The 18,022-nt window shown below is 41.9% G+C and overlaps 1 protein-coding gene across 1 annotated transcript in view; it reads left to right on the top strand.

Moving 5' to 3' along the window:
* oprm1 (opioid receptor, mu 1) overlaps positions 1–15,849 on the top strand; it is a gene marked incomplete at both ends in the record, with an annotated part of 43,278 nt that extends 27,429 nt beyond the window's left edge. The window contains 2 exons of the mRNA XM_084141658.1: positions 14,152–14,519; positions 15,311–15,849. Coding sequence (XP_083997784.1) covers positions 14,152–14,519; positions 15,311–15,849 — 907 coding nt within the window. The remainder of the gene's footprint in view (positions 1–14,151; positions 14,520–15,310) is intronic.
* Between the last annotated feature and the right edge of the window lie 2,173 nt (positions 15,850–18,022).

Genomic DNA, 18,022 nt, shown 5'->3' with positions numbered 1-18,022 from the left:
AGTTTTCTGAGAGTTTCTTGGTCCTGTTCTTTCTGGTTGTGTTCCTTTTTCCTGTACAGATCCACTTGATGGGCTATATGATCTATATCTCTTTCTATTTCTTCTGTGCTAATCATTGTAGGATAAAATCCTCTTGAATATGAAGCACCTTTAATCTCCAAATCTTCATCGCTTTCTCCATCTTCACTTTCATCAGAGATCGAATCTCTTGTATCCTTCTTCCAACTTCCATCATCATCATCATCATCATCTTCAAGTTCCATCCTCCTGAACCTCACTCCACCCTTAGTTTCCAGACATCTCGTTTTCTTCTTACTTTTGGAGTTTGGATTCATCTTTATGGTCGTTTCTGCTTTTCCTCTCTCTATTATACAAGCACTTTCATTATGTTGATGACGTCTGGGTTAAGAGTCCCTTCCACTGGCCATGGTTGTTCAATGTCAGGCCAACGTTTATTCCATTTTCCAGATAACCTTGCAATACCATTAACTAGAGGATTACTATTTTCTACTACATCAACAGGAGTAATTACTTTCATAGTTTTGATGTCCTTTTTCCCCATTGTAACAACTCTTCTATATTCCTTTATTATGAATTATTTTATTATTATTATTATTAATTTGTAAACCAAAAAATACTTTTAGACTATGTAGCTTATGTTTCCCTCCCTTTTTTCTCTCTCAAATAATTAATTAAACAATTAATCAATTAATCAATTAATTTATTCATCAATTTATTTATTTATTCATTTTAATTTAATTTTACCAAATGTATTGATTAGTGGCAATCTTACCACATCCGATCAGGAAAAGCAAATGAAAGTAGTCAACTTCAAAGCAATCCAAAAAAGAAAGACCTGTAATCCAGCAACACTACAGCACTTACAAACCAATTGCTTAATAAGCACCCAATTACCTTAATTTTACAGAATAATGTCAGTGCTGGATTTCCAACACAACTCTAATCAAACCAACTCATGCACAAAAAACTCCAATGTGCAATTCTTAATTACATCAATTGATCAGTCTGTTGCCAAGTCCCTGTCAAATTGTCACAACATGAAATATGCTAGGCACACACAATATCCTCTATGGGAAGGTACGTTTTGTGAACAGAACAGTACTGGCCTTGATTGGACTGGATCCGTGTCAGCACACACTGTCGCGTGACGCACTGGTCAGCACCTCCTCTCTCTCTGTCTCCTCCTTCTCGTCTCTCATATCACAGGAGAACAAAGAACACAGACAATAATTTAGTATTTTATGCATTCACTGGGTTATTTCAACCATACAATACCCTTTTAGACATTCCTATGTTCACACTCGCGCTAAGAAATAAGCAAACAGCTTAACTCAGGAATATTATAAATAGCTCAATAACATTTTATTTATTTAATTTTTAATCCGTCAACATATCTCTCATTTATAAATTCAATAGTTTCATCGTTAAGCAACAGCCGATTTAACAAACAGAATACTTTATTTGTGTGTAAGTCTCCCCCTACTTCTCTGTCTGTATATCACAGCAGCTCAGTGCAGGCAGGGGAGTGGCATATTTGCTCTACGTAACTCTAAACTCATAAAATCCCACACATGCGCAGTTCATTCACCAATGCGATTTCAGAGTGAGTAGAGCTCCCAAGCAGCTCTCTCCAAGCTAAACAACAGAAAGTAGACAGACCAGCTGTTCCTCCGTTATTTCCCCCAACACAGACAAACCGTAACACTTAACAAAACTCACAAACCAACACAGAACATAGAACACAAATCCTACTTCGAAGTTACTTAAGTTTACCACAATCTATTTTCTTATCCATTACCCATAATCGTCCTCCCAGGAGCTCATAGTTTTTTAACAGTTATTAAACATTCTCTTTTTATAGAGACTCATAAGATTTTAACCTTAACTAACATATTTCCTTACAAAAAACTAAAACCCCTGTTGTCATAGCCTTAGTCGACACACAGCAGAGACCTCCCCTTTTCTCTCACACACACACAATTCAAGAGGAATGTATCCGTTCCTACGGTCCTCTAAAGCATGCTACCTTCGTTCCTTATTTCTCATAGTTCCTTCCTAAATTTCTGCTACCTTGAGTTTGCAGATATTCAATGAGAGATTACATCGAACATATACCTCGTCAACTATATGTCGAGGGGTAACTTGCAACCGACTGTATCTACCACAAATTCCAGTTCCCGGAACTGACCTTAAAAATCAACCTAGTGAGTTTTCAGGATTTTCGGCCCATCCTAATGATCGCCTCGTTTGAGGGCTTCCATAGATCAACAACGTCCTAATTAGTATACATTTTTCCTTAGTTCCTGGCCTTATTCCTTCATTCTATTCTTTTTCAATGTTATTCAAGCCAAATATCCATGTGCCCAGTGTTATCAATTCCTATAGACACTCCCCCCTGTTTGCATTGCTTCCATCGCAAACAAATGTAGAAATTTAGAACGGATTCTCATCACACAGCAAATAACAGCAAAGCGCACACGCAAGTTCTTAACGGTGCAGTCATTCAACGCACACACATGGACACACGAACTGACCAGTGCCCAAAGTGGTGAGAAAACTCACCCTTATCTGCCGGACCCATGATGCAACGTTGAAACAGACGCAACACGTCCAAAATACCTCGTCGCCATTAATGTAGTGTCGAGATAACGATGCTGAGATGCTGTGATGACAAGAAATCCGCTGACACTGTCCTTGATTATAATAGTTTATTACATCTTCACTTTCAGCGTCAATTTACAGATTTCTGCAGAAAATCCGGAGAACAACCAACCCAATCTCTAATATGTTATTTCTCTGTCCTTTGTTCCAACCATGGTATTTATAACATGTAACATGATATGGGTGGTTTTCTCATAAACCAATCCCAGGACGCCACATAACAGACTTCCTCTGTTTTAGGGGGCCCCTATAGTAATGCTTTCCAGTTGCTTCCGCAAGCTGAGTCAACTTCCTCTAACACACCATTTGCAAACGTCAGCAAAGTCATAAACTGTTTAGGCACTACAGTATTTTTAACAAAGCTGAGATTTACTTTGAAGTCCAAAGTGTAGGAATACAGGTGAAATCAGTTATTGACACAGACATGGTGGCGTAGCAGGAAGATCAGAATGCTGTGAATCAAGACGTTGTAATTTCAAATTCCAGATGAGGACATGTTGAATAATGATTATTGCATAAGTAAATATACACAATGTAGTCAAATATGTAAGTTGAAAACACTGCGGCTGCTTGACGTTCCGGAGACACTAACGACTCATCTTAGTTTGCAGGGCATTACCTGTGAAATCTTGTGTGAAAAATATCCACACGTGAAACTTCATATCATCACATTTGAAGTGTTCCAAAGCCACATGGTTTCACCTGTGAAATAAAATGTTACATGTGCAAAATGTGGAAATTTCACATGTGAAATCATGATTTTCCACTAGTGAAATCGTGTTTTTTCCGTAAGTGCGAGTAAAAGACAGTGCTGAACACTCTAAATTACACTCCTGAAAATCATACCCATTAAATATCAGAAAAACTGCCAACTATTTCCTAATTTAAAGGGCAACTTCAACATCATATTCATTATCTCCAGCACCATACCAGTGTATATGTGAAAACGGTGCATTTCTTGATGGTTAAAAAGATAAGAAGAAAGGTCCTAAAAAATGCTAGCCTGACAACTCACACTAAATTATTCAGCTGCTCTGTCGTTCGCTACATACTTTAGTCTGAGACTGTCATCATTAAAGTTGTTTGTGGTGACGAGGGGCACGAGGGGCATTGTACAAAACAAAGCCATCAGCGATTGGACCGTCTCTAATCAATCACAGTATCAAAGCCAATTATTAATTTTCAAACCACCTCTTCACCCACGTCTGTTCTGGATCTGGCCCAACCCATCTGTTTCTAGACCAATCAGACGGCCCGAATGTGTTCGTATTCGGTGAAGGTTCGGGGAGGTACTCAGATCCAAACTCATTGCGGAAAATACACTAACGTCCGTGGGCGTGGCATAGCGGTTGGCCAGAGCAAGGACTCTGGGTAGCCAGGCTAAAAAATGCTTCAGTGGGGAAGGGCCTACTAGTTTACCCTGCATCCTTTGGACCCCCACTTGGGATTTCACATGAGCTCTCTTATCGCCTCTTTATATTCAAATATTTATGGAAAATTAATGAGAGGGGAAAAAAGTATTTGATCACCTGCTGATTTTGTACGTTTGCCCACTGACAAAGACATGATCAGTCTATAATTTTAATGGTAGGTTTATTTGAACAGTGAGAGACAGAATAACAACAACAAAATCCAGAAAAACGGATGTCAGAAATGTTATAAATTGATTTGCATTTTAATGAGGGAAATAGGTATTTGACCCCTCTGCAAAACATTACTTAGTACTTGGTGGCAAAACCCTTGTTGGCAATCACAGAGGTCAGATGTTTCTTGTAGTTGGCCACCAGGTTTGCACACATCTCAGGAGGGATTTTGTCCCACTCCTCTTTGCAGATCTTCTCCAAGTCATTAAGGTTTCGAGCCTGACGTTTGGCAACTCGAACCTTCAGCTCCCTCCACAGATTTTCTATGGAATTAAGGCAGAGCCCCACCGGTTTTGAGCCCAACCTGTTTAGCTCAACAATAAAAAATACAAAGTGATTTTTTGTGTGTGCCTGTTTGCCTGTTATTTTGGCATTAGTAGGTGTCACATATCAGTTTGCAAACAATGTAAAAAATCAATAAAAAATCATTGAGTTAATAAAGCCGCATACAAACATGGTCTCTTTTTTTGCTTTCTTGATTAAGGCAGCTCCAAAATGCAGGTGTTTCAGCCTAGCTCAGTGCTTTCTGTGTTGGTGGGGCAGCCAGCGAAAAATAGGGAGAGTAGGGATTGGTAATGTTCTTTAGTTGCGCCGTGATTGGCTCAGTGTTCTGTCGCTCATGGGGACACTACGTCACCGCAAAATCTACGGGGAGAGCTTGAAAATTCAAGCCCCTTGGGTGCTGTCATAGAGTTACATTAGAAGTGCCCATACAAGAAGGCTCAAGGTAATTGGCCACAGATAAAATGACGTCAAATCACGTTATATCTACCATAGCTTTGATTGGACTGATTATGTAAACATCATACTTTCAAAATCATAGCTAGCAAGCTGGACAAGCAGTCATCATCATGAATCACTTCGACAATCTACTGGCAAATCCTTTTCAATCCTTGTCATATGAAGAGAAATAATAGATAAAACGTATCGGTGCTCATCGGCCATTGGACATAAACATTACACAACAAGTTGGAAATCGCAAATTCAACAATGGGTGGTTTGGAAGGAATCAGTGGCTAACTGTAAGCGTTGCAGCCTGCTTTTCAGTGGAGTGGGTGTGAGGTCCAAGTCTGGGTTTAAGGGTCTCTTTTCCAAGCTTAAAAGGATAAACATTCAACACCATGGGCCAGAAAAGTTTGAATACATTGGCCAGATCGGAACTGGGAAAATCTATTAACTACATCCGTCCTAGCTCGCTCATTAATGTCTTAATCGAAATTACGGATTGTCTCTTATCCGCGTGTCGTCCCCCTATGCCATAGTTTATACATCTCAATTGTCAGTTTAATTTGTTTAAGCAAGTCAGACATATCAGCTATGTTTTTTTAAAAGGCAGTAAATGAGGCTGAATGAACTGTTTCGCTGCCAGACAAGGCTCCGCTGATAGCCAGGTGTTGCAGTGGTAAAGAGTCACTCCATGGTGCTGAAAAGAAAGCGCTGCTGTTGGGACAGCTTTATGTAGTCCTTAACAGTTTGTGGGCACAGTTTGTCACTGCTATAGGGCAATGAATGTATTGTTTTGTGTTGTGTAGTGGTTTTGCTGGCATGCATTAAAAACATATATTTTTTTGCCCCACCAAGATTGATATGCTAAAATCGCCACTGCTCACATTCGACACGTAACTTATACCGGTATAATGAATGGTCATCCGCGGCACACGCAAACGTAAAGTGATAGCAGGTCGGTCCACAAGATTGCCCAGGAGAATCGTATCGAAAGGGATCCATACTGGGTCAGACTGCTTAGAACTTTAATTCACATATTCATGGGTTGTACGTTCCGTCACAATGTTGTTTTGAACATTCATTTTATGACTGATGTCCAACTGAGCATTCTGCTCAATGCATTCTCAATGGACACTGATGAAGATTATATCTAAAGTGCATTAAAATGGGTTGGAAACACGATGACATTTCAAAAGGAGGCAAATAATTAGTAGGAAACCTTTTGCAATTATTGTGATGTTGCCAGATTGACTTTAGATGCAGTGTGACGTTAGCTAGCTAGCTAAGAGGGTACAGCACTGAATTTGTGCTATTTTTGATTGACTTTGCCAACTCAAAAAAATAATGTATGTACTCACTAACTGTAAGTCGCTCTGGATAAGAGCGTCTGCTAAATGACTAAAATGTAAAATGTAATGGTAACATTCCCATCTCTCTAAAGTACATTTTACGACATCACAATGATGGCAAAGTTGTGTCCTACTAATTATTTGTCTACTTTAGCAATGTCATCGTGTTTCCAGGCCACTATAGTGTAATTTAGACAAAACAGTCATTAGCCCCTATTCAGAATGACTGGGCACCAGTCGCCTTTAAGGCACCAATATGGTGGAGGCGTCTTAAGAATGTTCATAACAATGACACGACCGAGTTCCGGAGATGCAAACCATGAATAGGCTAAGCGATGATACTTTGTCATTCTGCATCTCCACAATGTAAACCCACCTTTACTCTGTGTGCTACTACAAATAAATTATTGCAGAATAGTTATAGAAGTCAAAATAGTTTCCTTTCAGTTTCATTAGTGTAAAGGAATATGCTGGCCTCACGAGCTGCCTGATGCCGCAAGCTTACATGAATGGTTCGCTACATGGATAGTGCAACAGTAATCAGTCTGGTATATACGAGGCTAGGAATATGCTGCACAATAGAAATCTTAACCAATAAGCTAACAAACTTAAACCTACAAAGCTATGACGCTCGTCGGATGTGGCAGGGCTTGAAAACTATTACAGACTACAAAGGGAAGCACAGCCGCGAGCTGCCCAGTGACACAAGCCTACCAGACGAGCTAAATCACTTCTATGCTCGCTTCGAGGCAATCAACACTGAAGCATGCATGAGAGCATTAGCTGTTCCGGATGACTATGTGATCACGCTCTCCGTAGCCGATGTGAGTAAGACTTTTAAGCAGGTCAACATTCACAAGGCCGCAGGGCCAGACAGATTACCAGGACGTGTACTCCGAGCATGCGCTGACCAACTGGCAAGTGTCTTCACTGACATTTTCAACATGTCCCTGACTGAGTCTGTAATGCCAACATGTTTCAAGCAGACCACTATAGTCCCTGTGCCCAAGAACACTAAGATAACCTGCCTAAATGACTACCGACCCGTAGCACTCACGTCTGTAGCCATGAAGTGCTTTGAAAGGCTGGTCATGGCTCACATCAACACCATTATCCCAGAAACCCTAGACCCACTCCAATTTGCATACCGCCCCAACAGATTCACAGATGATGCAATCTCTATTGCACTCCACACAGCCCTTTCCCACCTGGACAAGACAAACACCTACGTGAGAATGCTATTCATTGACTACAGCTCAGCGTTCAACACCACAGTGCCCTTAAAGCTTATCACTAAGCTAAGGATGCTGGGACTAAACACCTCCCTCTGCAACTGGATCCTGGACTTCCTGACGGGCCGCCCCCAGGTGGTAAGGGTAGGTAACAACACATCTGCCACACTGATCCTCAACACGGGGCCCCTCAGGGGTGCGTGCTTAGTCCCCTCCTGTACTCCCTGTTCACCCACGACTGCGTGGCCAAGCACGACTCCAACACCATCATGAAGTTTGCCGACAACACAACAGTGGTAGGCCTGATCACTGACAACGATGAGACAGCCTATAGGGAGGGGGTCAGAGACCTGGCCGTGTGGTGCCAGGATAACAACCTCTCCCTCAAGATCAAGACAAAGGAGATGATTGTGGACTACAGGAAAAAAAAGAGGACTGAGCATGCCCCCATTCTCATCGACAGGCTGTAGTGGAACAGGTTGAGAGCTTCAAGTTCCTTGGTGTCCACATCACCAACAAACTATCATGGTCCAAACACACCAAGACAGTCATGAAGAGGGCACGACAAAGCCTATTCCCCCTCAGGAGACTGAAAAGATTTGGCATGGGTCCTCAGATCATCAAAAAGTTTTACAGCTGCACCATTGAGAGCATCCTGACTGGTTGCATCACGGCCTGGTATGGCAACTGCTCGGCCTCCGACCGCAAGGCACTACAGAGGGTAGTGCGTACGGCCCAATACATCACTGGGGCCAAGCTTCCTGCCATCCAGGACCTCTATACCAGGCGGTGTCAGAGGAAGGCCCTAAAAATTGTCAAAGACTCCAGCCACCCTAGTCATAAACTGTTATCTCTGCTACCGCACGGCAAGCAGTACCGGAGTGCCAAGTCTAGGTCCAAAAGGCTTCTTAACAGCTTCTACCCCCAAGCCATTAGACTCCTGAATAGCTAATCATGGCTACCCAGACTATTTGCATTGCCCCACCCCAACCCCCTCTTTTACACTGCTGCTACTCTGTTTATTATTTATGCATAGCCACTTTAACTCAACCCACATGTACATATTACCTCAATTACCTCGACTAACCTGTGCCCCCGCACATTGACTCTGTACCGGTACACCCTGTATATAAGCCTCCCTACTGTTATTTAATTTTACTGCTACTCTTTAATTATTTGCTTTTTTTTAACTTAATTTTTGGTTAAGGGCTTGTAAGTAAGCATTTCAATGTTGTATTTGGCGCATGTGGCAAATAAAATTTTATTTGATTATGATGCCTCATAATGAGACATAATGATAAATAAGAAACAACTAGTGAACAGTACTTCATTTTGCAACAATACCTTCTTTGTGTAAGGGAGCACAAGAAGCTCCACATTAACACTATCCTTTTGATTGAAATAATTAAGGCCGGGGATGACAACAGCTACAAATTAAAAATCTAGTTAGCTCTGTTGAATTAAGCACAATGGACAACACCACTTATGGTATCCCTGGATAATTGGTATAATAATCCCAAATGGATTCTAAGTGTTCTGATATGATACGTAAGTGTGATGAGGTGATTTCAAAGGAGTCAGGCGCAGGAGGGTAAATCACAGAATAACAGGATTTATTCTGAAACACAGAGTTACGCAGTAATGCATCACAACCTACAGTGCGCAAACCAGGCGCTCTGGAAAATACACGGCACACAGGGAAATATCCCGGCGATACAAAATACACGGAGCTCCACCGAGCTTCTCTATCCTCCACAATAAACAATCACACACAAAGACAAGGGGGCAGAGGGAACACTTATACAAGTACTGATGAGTGGATATGAACAAGACAAAACAAATGGAATGATGAGATGAGGAGCGGCAGTGGCTAGAAGGCCGGTGACGACGAACGCCGAAGCCTGCCCGAACAAAGAGAGGTGGCAGCTTCGGAGGAAGTTGTGACAGTAAGAGAAACAATGTAGTATCTAATGGGTGGAAATTACATTAATGATCCACTCAACACTGTCTTTATGCTGTTGGAGCTAATCATGTTTATGAACTATTGTCAATGCCTGTAATAAGGGGATTTAGGCTGGTGTACCCTTACGGAAAAACCACATGAATGTCACGTGCACACGTGCTCTCGTGTGAAGGAGTTCCCACATGCTGAGCTTATGTTGGCTGCTTCACTCTGTGGTCCGACTCATCCCAAACCATCTCAATTGGGTGGAGGTCAGGGGATTGTGGACAGCAGGTCATCTGATGCAGCACTCCATCACTTTCTTTCTTGGTAAAATAGCCCTTACACAGCCTGGAGGTGTGTTGGGTCATTGTCCTTTTGAAAAACAAATGATAGTCCCACTAAGCCCAAACCAGATGGGATGGTGTATACCTGCAGAATGCTGTGGTAGCCATGCTGGTTAAGTGTGCCTTGAATTCTAAAGAAAATCACAGACAGTGTCACCAGCAAAGCACCCCCACACCATAACAACTCCTCCTCCGTGCTTTACGGTGGGAAATATACATGCAGAGATCAACCGTTCACCCACACCGCGTCTCACAAAGACACGGCGGTTGGAACCAAAAATCTCAAATTTGGACTCCAGACCAAAAGACACATTTCCACCAGTCTAATGTCCATTGCTCATTTTTCTTGGCCCAAGCAAGTCTCTTCTTCTTATTGGTGTCCTTTAGTAGTGGTTTCTTTGCAGCAATTCGACCATGAAGGCCTGATTCACACAGTCTCCTCTGAACAGTTGATGTTGAGATGTGTCTGTTTACTTGAACTCTGTGAAGCATTTATTTGGGCTGCAATTTCTGAGGCTGGTAACTCTAATGAACTTATCCTCTGCATCAGAGGTAACTCTGGGTCTTCCATTCCTGTGGCAGTCCTCATGAGAGCCAGCTTTATCATAGCGCTTGATGGTTTTTGCAACTGTACTTGAAGAAACTTTCAAAGTTCTGGATATTTTCCGGATTGACTGACCTTCATGTCTTAAAGTAATGATGGACTGTCGTTTCTCTTTGCTTATTTGAGCTGTTCTTGCCATAATATGGACTTGGCCTTTTACCAAATAGGGCTATCTTCTGTATACCCCCCCCCCCCCCCCCCCCCCACCTTGTCACAACACAACTGATTGGCTCAAACGCATTAAGACAGAAAGAAATTCCACAAATTAACTTTTAACAAGGCACACCTGTTAATTGAAATGCATTTCAGGTGACTATCTCATGAAGCTGGTTGAGAGAATGCCAAGAGTGTGCACAGCTGTCATCAAAGCAAAGGGTGGCTATTTGAAGAATCTCAAATATAACATAAAATATAAACTGCGTTTATTTTCAGCAAACTTAACATGTGTAAATATTTGTATAAACATAACAAGATTCAACAACTGAGACATAAACTGAACAAGTTCCACAGACATGTGACTAACAGAAATTGAATAATGTGTCCCTGAACAAAGGGAGGTTCAAAAGTAACAGTCAGTATCTGGTGTGGCCACCAGCTGCATTAAGTACTGTAGTGCATCTCCTCATGGACTGCACCAGATTTGCCAGTTCTTGCTGTGAGATGTTACCCCACTCTTCCACCAAGGCACCTGCAAGTTCCCGGACATTTCTGGGGGGAATGGCCCTAGCCCTCACCCTCTGATCCAACAGGTACCAGGCGTGCTCAATGGGATTGAGATCTGGGCTCTTCGCTGGCCATGGCAGAACACTGACATTCCTGTCTTGCAGGAAATCACGCACAGAACGAGCAGTATGGCTGGTGGCATTGTCATGCTGGAGAGTCATGTTAGGATGAGCCTGCAGGAAAGGTACCATATGAGGGAGGAGGATATCTTCCCCGTAACAGCGTTGAGATTGCCTGCAATGACAACAAGCTCAGTCCGATGATGCTGTGACACACCGCCCCAGACCATGACGGACCCTCCACCTCCAAATCGATCCCGCTCCAGAGTACAGTCCTCGGTGTATCGCTCATTCCTTCGACGATAAACGCGAATCCGACCATCACTCCTGGGTGAGACAAAACCGCGACTCGTCAGTGAAGAGCACTTTTTGCCAGTCCTGTTGCCGGTGATGTCTGGTGAGGACCTGCCTTACAACAGGCCTACAAGCCCTCAGTCCAGCCTCTCTCAGCCTATTGCGGACAGTCTGAGCACTGATGGAGGGATTGTGCGTCCCTGGTGTAACTCGGGCAGTTGTTGCCATCCTGTACCTGTCCCGCAGGTGTGATGTTTGGATGTACCGATCCTGTGCAGGTGTTGTTACACGTGGTCTGCTACTGCGAGGACGATCAGCTGTCCATCCTGTCTCCCTGTAGTGCTGTCTTAGGCGTCTCACAGTACGGACATTTCAATTTATTGCCCTGGCCACATCTGCAGTCCTCATGCCTCCTTGCAACATGCCTAAGGCACGTTCACGCAGATGAGCAGGGACCCTGGGCATCTTTCTTTTGGTGTTTTTCAGAGTCATTAGAAAGGCCTCTTTAGTGTCCTAAGTTTTCATAACTGTCTGTAAGCTGTAAGCTCCTTGTCTGTAAGCTGTTAGTGTCTTAACGACCGTTCCACAGGTGCATGTTCATTAATTGTTTATGGTTCATTGAACAAGCATGGGAAAAAATGTTTAAACCCTTTACAATTAAGATATTTGGATTTGTACTAATTATCTTTGAAAGATAGGGTCCTGAAAAATGGACATTTTCTTTTTTTGAGTTTATATTTTGATTTGTTTAACACTTTTTTGGTTACTACATGATTCCATATGTGTTATTTCATAGTTTTGATGTCTTCGCTATTATTCTACAATGTAAAAAATTGTAAAAATAAAGAAAAACCCTAGAATGAGTAGGTGTGTCATGTCTTTTGACTTGTAGTGTATTTTACCTTATAATCGCTGGAGACAAATGTGAAACCAGTCATATGGCAGCAAACTGAAGCATATCAACATATCAACTTTCTCACAGTTTATGAAATGCTGTGCCATTATGCAGAATTTCTATTGTACGGCCTTTTAACTTGCAGAGATGGGCACTCTCGAATGTCTTAAATATAGGCTACCTATAATGTGAAACGTGAAAATGTGTTTTTGGAACACTTCACGTATGACATTTCACGTGAGAATGTGTTTTTGGAACACTTCGCATGTGACATTTCACATGTGAACACGTGTTTTTGAAATGTTTCACATGTGATTAAGTTTTCAAGCGTGCAATTCAATGTGTTATCACTGTTCAGCAAAAATACAACCCCATCTTGGATATGAATTCCCAACCTCTGGATTAGAGGTAAACTGAGCTTTCTGCTGCGCCACATGCTTAGTACCATTCATTAGCTATAATACATACCGTATCTGCACTTAGCAAATGCGGGCCATCTGCAGTGCTATTTTAGTTATCAGTTATTCTGACTCTTCTCTCATCATTGATTTCATTTACTTACTTCAACAATTTTAGGGTTTTCTGTATAGTTGTCTAATGTTGGTGGGGCATATTATTCTGTTTTAATGTTACTCCTGAATCACTATGATAAATATAATTGTTTTTTCGTGAGTGTAGTTTTAACAGGGCTGAGATTTACTTTGAAGTCCAAAGTGTAGGAACACAGCTCAAATCAGTTATTGACACAGACATGGTGGCGTAGCGGAAATATTGGAATGTCATGAACCAAGAGATTGTGAGTTCAAATCCCAGGTAATGACATGTTAAATAATAATTCCTGTATAAACATACACAATGTAGTCTTATGTGTCAGTAGTAAATGCTCTATGTTAAAAGCACTTTATAATAAACAAAGACTGATTCTTGTTTGCCGGTCATCACCTGTGTAACCACACGTGAAGTGTTCTGATTTCACATGTGGAAATGTGAAATCATGTGGTTTTTCTCTAAGGAAAGAATTTCAACAGAGAGCTAAATTACATTTCCATTACAATGGCAATCTGTTTATTTAACAATATTATTGTACTTTAACAGACATGTGCAACTGTTGTATTACATTTGAGTCATTTAGCAGATGCTCTAATCCAGAGCAATTTCACAGTAGTGAGTGCATACATTTTCATACTTTTTTAGTACTGGTACCCTGTGAGAATCGAACCCACAACCCTGGCGTTGCACATATAGAGTCTCAGAATCTGTCTATCTGCTTGTGTACATTTTTATAATCTCCCATGACATGCAATGCAATAGTATCACCCTAGTAAGTAACTCTCCATCAAGAGAAATTGGATTAGAATTAATTGACTGTTGTGTATGTATGTCAATACACCATCCATCTGTATGTTTGTAATTTCAATTCCTTATAAATCCATTGCAATATTTTGTAATCCTGTTCTGGGAGGCATGACTTGACTGAGAAACTGAAACACAGCGAAAAGACGTTGCCATGAACGGCAGAGTGAACCAAAGATATTTCTGAGTCTACCTTTAAATGGTTTTCAGATAGACGAGCTACTGTCCAGATTATTTGTTTTCTGATAAGCACCCCCTAATTTGGTCTCTCCATTTTTTCTTTCTGTATGTTGTCTTTCCAGATACACTAAAATGAAAACCGCAACAAATATCTACATCTTCAACCTGGCCTTGGCTGATGCACTAGCCACCAGTACGCTGCCCTTTCAGAGTGTCAACTTCCTGATGGGGACCTGGCCGTTTGGAGACGTGCTGTGCAAGATTGTGATATCCATCGACTACTACAACATGTTCACCAGTATCTTCACCTTGACTACAATGAGTATTGACCGTTACATTGCAGTGTGCCACCCCGTCAAGGCCTTAGACTTCCGCACGCCCCGTAACGCCAAGATTGTCAACGTGTGCAACTGGATCCTGTCCTCTGCCATCGGTCTGCCTGTCATGTTCACCGCCTTAACTACTGTAACCGATAATGGCAAGTATGACAGTACGTTTCACCATGCTGTTTTTATTTTATCCTCAATTATAGGTAGCCTATCTGTAATGTTAGTGAGCATACCACAGCAGCGAGAGTAACAGTTATGTTTGATAGTTAATTTTTTTTCTTTCGCCAAATGAAGCACTGTGCTGTTCTACGCATGGTCTACGCACGGAGTCATAGAGAGAAATAGTGTCCCGTTAGCTTTGAAGCGTGTTTTTATTATCATATAATAAAAACACTTTCAGATCCTTTTATTTAGATTTACATGTGACACAAACTCATTAAATATGTTTTGCAAGCGTTCATCCCTAATTGGTATTAATGTAGGCCTCCAACTCTATTCATCAATATTATGCTTTAAAGATGACTAATATGGCCATAGACTAGCAGCTTCCACCATGTATAATCCTCTGAAAGTTCATGCATAATTGCAGTAGTAGTAGTGGGATGGACACTTGTCACCAAAATTGGTGATGGGTGACTCCTGAATTAGGTTTTCAAAGTGCCTGTAAAAATCGTCTTAGCTCTTGTTATTGGTTAGAGGAGAATATATGGTGTTATTTGCAGTCTCATGAAGGAAATATATCTGATGTCATCTTGGGGAATATAAGCAGTCAGCACAAGCTTGTTTAACAAACGAGAACATAGCTGACTTTTATGGTTCTCATTTTGAGCAATGCTTCGGAGCCTATATACTGTAGCTTTATCTACCTGTGAAAAAGACTGCTGTGAAGCTTTTTATTTCCTCGTGCTACATTCGTTCAACTGTGTCTTGTACTCAATCTCCACATTTTCAGGAATCATCGACTGCACTTTGATCTTCCCCCACCCGACCTGGTACTGGGAGAATCTTCTGAAGATCTGCGTCTTCATCTTTGCCTTCATCATCCCCGTCCTCATCATCACCGTGTGCTATGGTCTAATGATCTTGCGCCTGAAGAGCGTGCGCATGTTGTCCGGCTCCAAGGAGAAGGACCGCAACCTACGCCGCATCACCCGCATGGTCCTGGTGGTGGTGGCCGTCTTCATCATCTGCTGGACGCCCATCCACATCTACGTCATCATCAAAGCCCTGATCAACATCCCCAACTCCCTGCTGCAGTCCGTCACCTGGCACTTCTGCATCGCGCTGGGCTACACCAACAGCTGCCTGAATCCCGTCCTCTATGCCTTCCTGGACGAGAACTTCAAACGCTGCTTCCGCGAGTTCTGCATCCCCTTGAGTCCATCGATGCTGGATCTGCAGAATTCTTCTCGTACCCGCCACCACCACCAGCACCAGCGCGAGCAGCACTCCAGCGCCAACACGGTGGAGAGGTCCAATCAACAGGTATGACTAGGTATGGAGATGTTGTCTTTAGACTCGCGCTGCCAGCCCAACGACGACATGAGCTCGGAAGTCACCCAGGTAACCACAGTGCTCTGACACAAAGCTCTGCCACTTAATGCGCCGAGATGTTGAAGTGCAACGTGGCACGAGCATCAATTGCACTGTCCCCTCTTTCTGGCAAGGTTGACAAGTATTTTAATGTAGAATAGCGCTCCGCATAAGGCTTTGTGTCAGGTAGCATTATTAAAATGTTGAACTTCGGTCTGAACACTGAAATGAATCAACATCAGCTATTATGTACACAGAAGGCTACCTTTTTAGACTGGTATACTGAACATACTGAAAATTATAATTTGGCCATGTTTTGAAGTTATACATTGTTTGTTTACAATTACATTATTGTATGCTTCAAGAGTCAATGGCTATATATAATTAATTTAGAAGTCAGAAAATGGATGTAACCTACCAATCACAGACTGCAGCTTTAAAGCTATGTATAGCTGCTTTTATATACTATATGATCTGTGCTAAATTGTCATGTATTGTATGTGTATGTGAATTGCCTTTAATGTAGCCCTTTGAAATATCCAAACTGAAAAGGTATTTTCAGATATTGTATTGAATGCTGTTTGTCATTTTTAACAGGGCTTGGCAGACAATTTGCTCAGCTGCAAAATGTTCCATCAACATGATAATGCTGCTTTAGCAACGTCACGTGACTTAAATACTTATTGATATTTAAAACGGATATATTACAGTGCTTGCAAGTTTACAGCGATAAAGTCCTAACCATTGGGTTGTGGCAGACCTGGGTTCAAATACATGCTTAATTAAAGACATGCTCCAGAACATTGGTGACTAATAAGTATTTTTTAAATCTCCCACTTTGGGCTGGATTTGTCAATGTGTAGTTCATAAATGCATAATCTATCATCTATGAGCAGAATTACTGTTTTACCTCAATTAGCCACGAAACCCCTAGTTTGAAAGGGACTATTTTCTGGAAGCTATGCTGCGCCTTGTTCCCTACATTTTCCCCCACATGGGCCAGCCCCCTAGCATTTCAAGTTTCAGCCAATGAGCTTCAACCCCTCACCATATGAGTGACAGCTAGCAAGATGCATGTGATTCACCCACAGCAGAGCAGAGGGAAAGAGCAATGACGTGGTGCACAGAACTGCACATATGTGACGTAGAATGTAATTTTCGGAAACCAGTTTTGGCTCATGAGAGCTACTTTCAAAAGTACTTGCTAAAAAGTATACAAAAGTACTGGAGAATCTCTTTTTAAGTATTTGTATTTTAAATACTTACACTGAATAAAAATATAAACACAACACGTAAAGTGTTGGTCCCATGTTTCATGAGCTGAAATGAAAGATCCCAGAAATGTTCCATATGCACAAAAAGCTTATTTCTCTCAAATGTTGTGCACAAATTTGTTTACATCCATGTTAGTGAGCATTTCTCCTTTGCCAAGATTATCCATCCACCTGACAGGTGTGGCATATCAAGAAGCTGATTAAACAGCATGATCAGTACACAGGTGCACCTTGTGCTGGGGACAATAAAAGGCCACTCTAAAATATGCAGTTTTGTCACACAACACAATGCCACAGATGTCTCAAGTTTTGAGGGAGTGTGCAATTGGCATGCTGACTGCAGGAATGTCCACCAGAGCTGTTGCCAGATAATTTAATATTCATTTCTCTACCATAAGCCGCCTCAAACTTTGTTTTAGAGAATTTGGCAGTAGGTCCAACCGGCCTGAGAACCGCAGACCACGTGTATGGCGTCGTGTGGGCGTGCGGTTTGCTGATGTCAACGATGTAAAAAAGTGCCCCATGGTGGCGGTGGGGTTATGGTATGGGCGGGCATAAGCTACGGACAACAAACACAATTGCATTTTATCAATGGCAATTTAAATGCAAAGAGATACCGTGACGAGATCATGAGGCCCATTGTCGTGCCATTCATCCACGGGCATCACCTCATGTTTCAGCATGATAATGCACGGACCATGTCGCAAGGATCTGTACACAATACCTGGAAGCTGAAAATGTCCCAGTTCTTCTATGGCCTGCATACTCACCAGACATGTCAGCCATTGAGCATGTTTGGGATGTTCTGGATCGACGTGTATAACAGCGTGTTCCAGTTCCCGCCAATATCCAGAAAC

This window comes from Coregonus lavaretus (assembly GCF_964263955.1).
Source record: "Coregonus lavaretus genome assembly, chromosome: 25".
Classification (NCBI taxonomy): domain Eukaryota; kingdom Metazoa; phylum Chordata; class Actinopteri; order Salmoniformes; family Salmonidae; genus Coregonus; species Coregonus lavaretus.
Note: the sequence above shows the minus strand (reverse complement) of the source record. Positions and strands in the feature narration are given on the sequence as shown.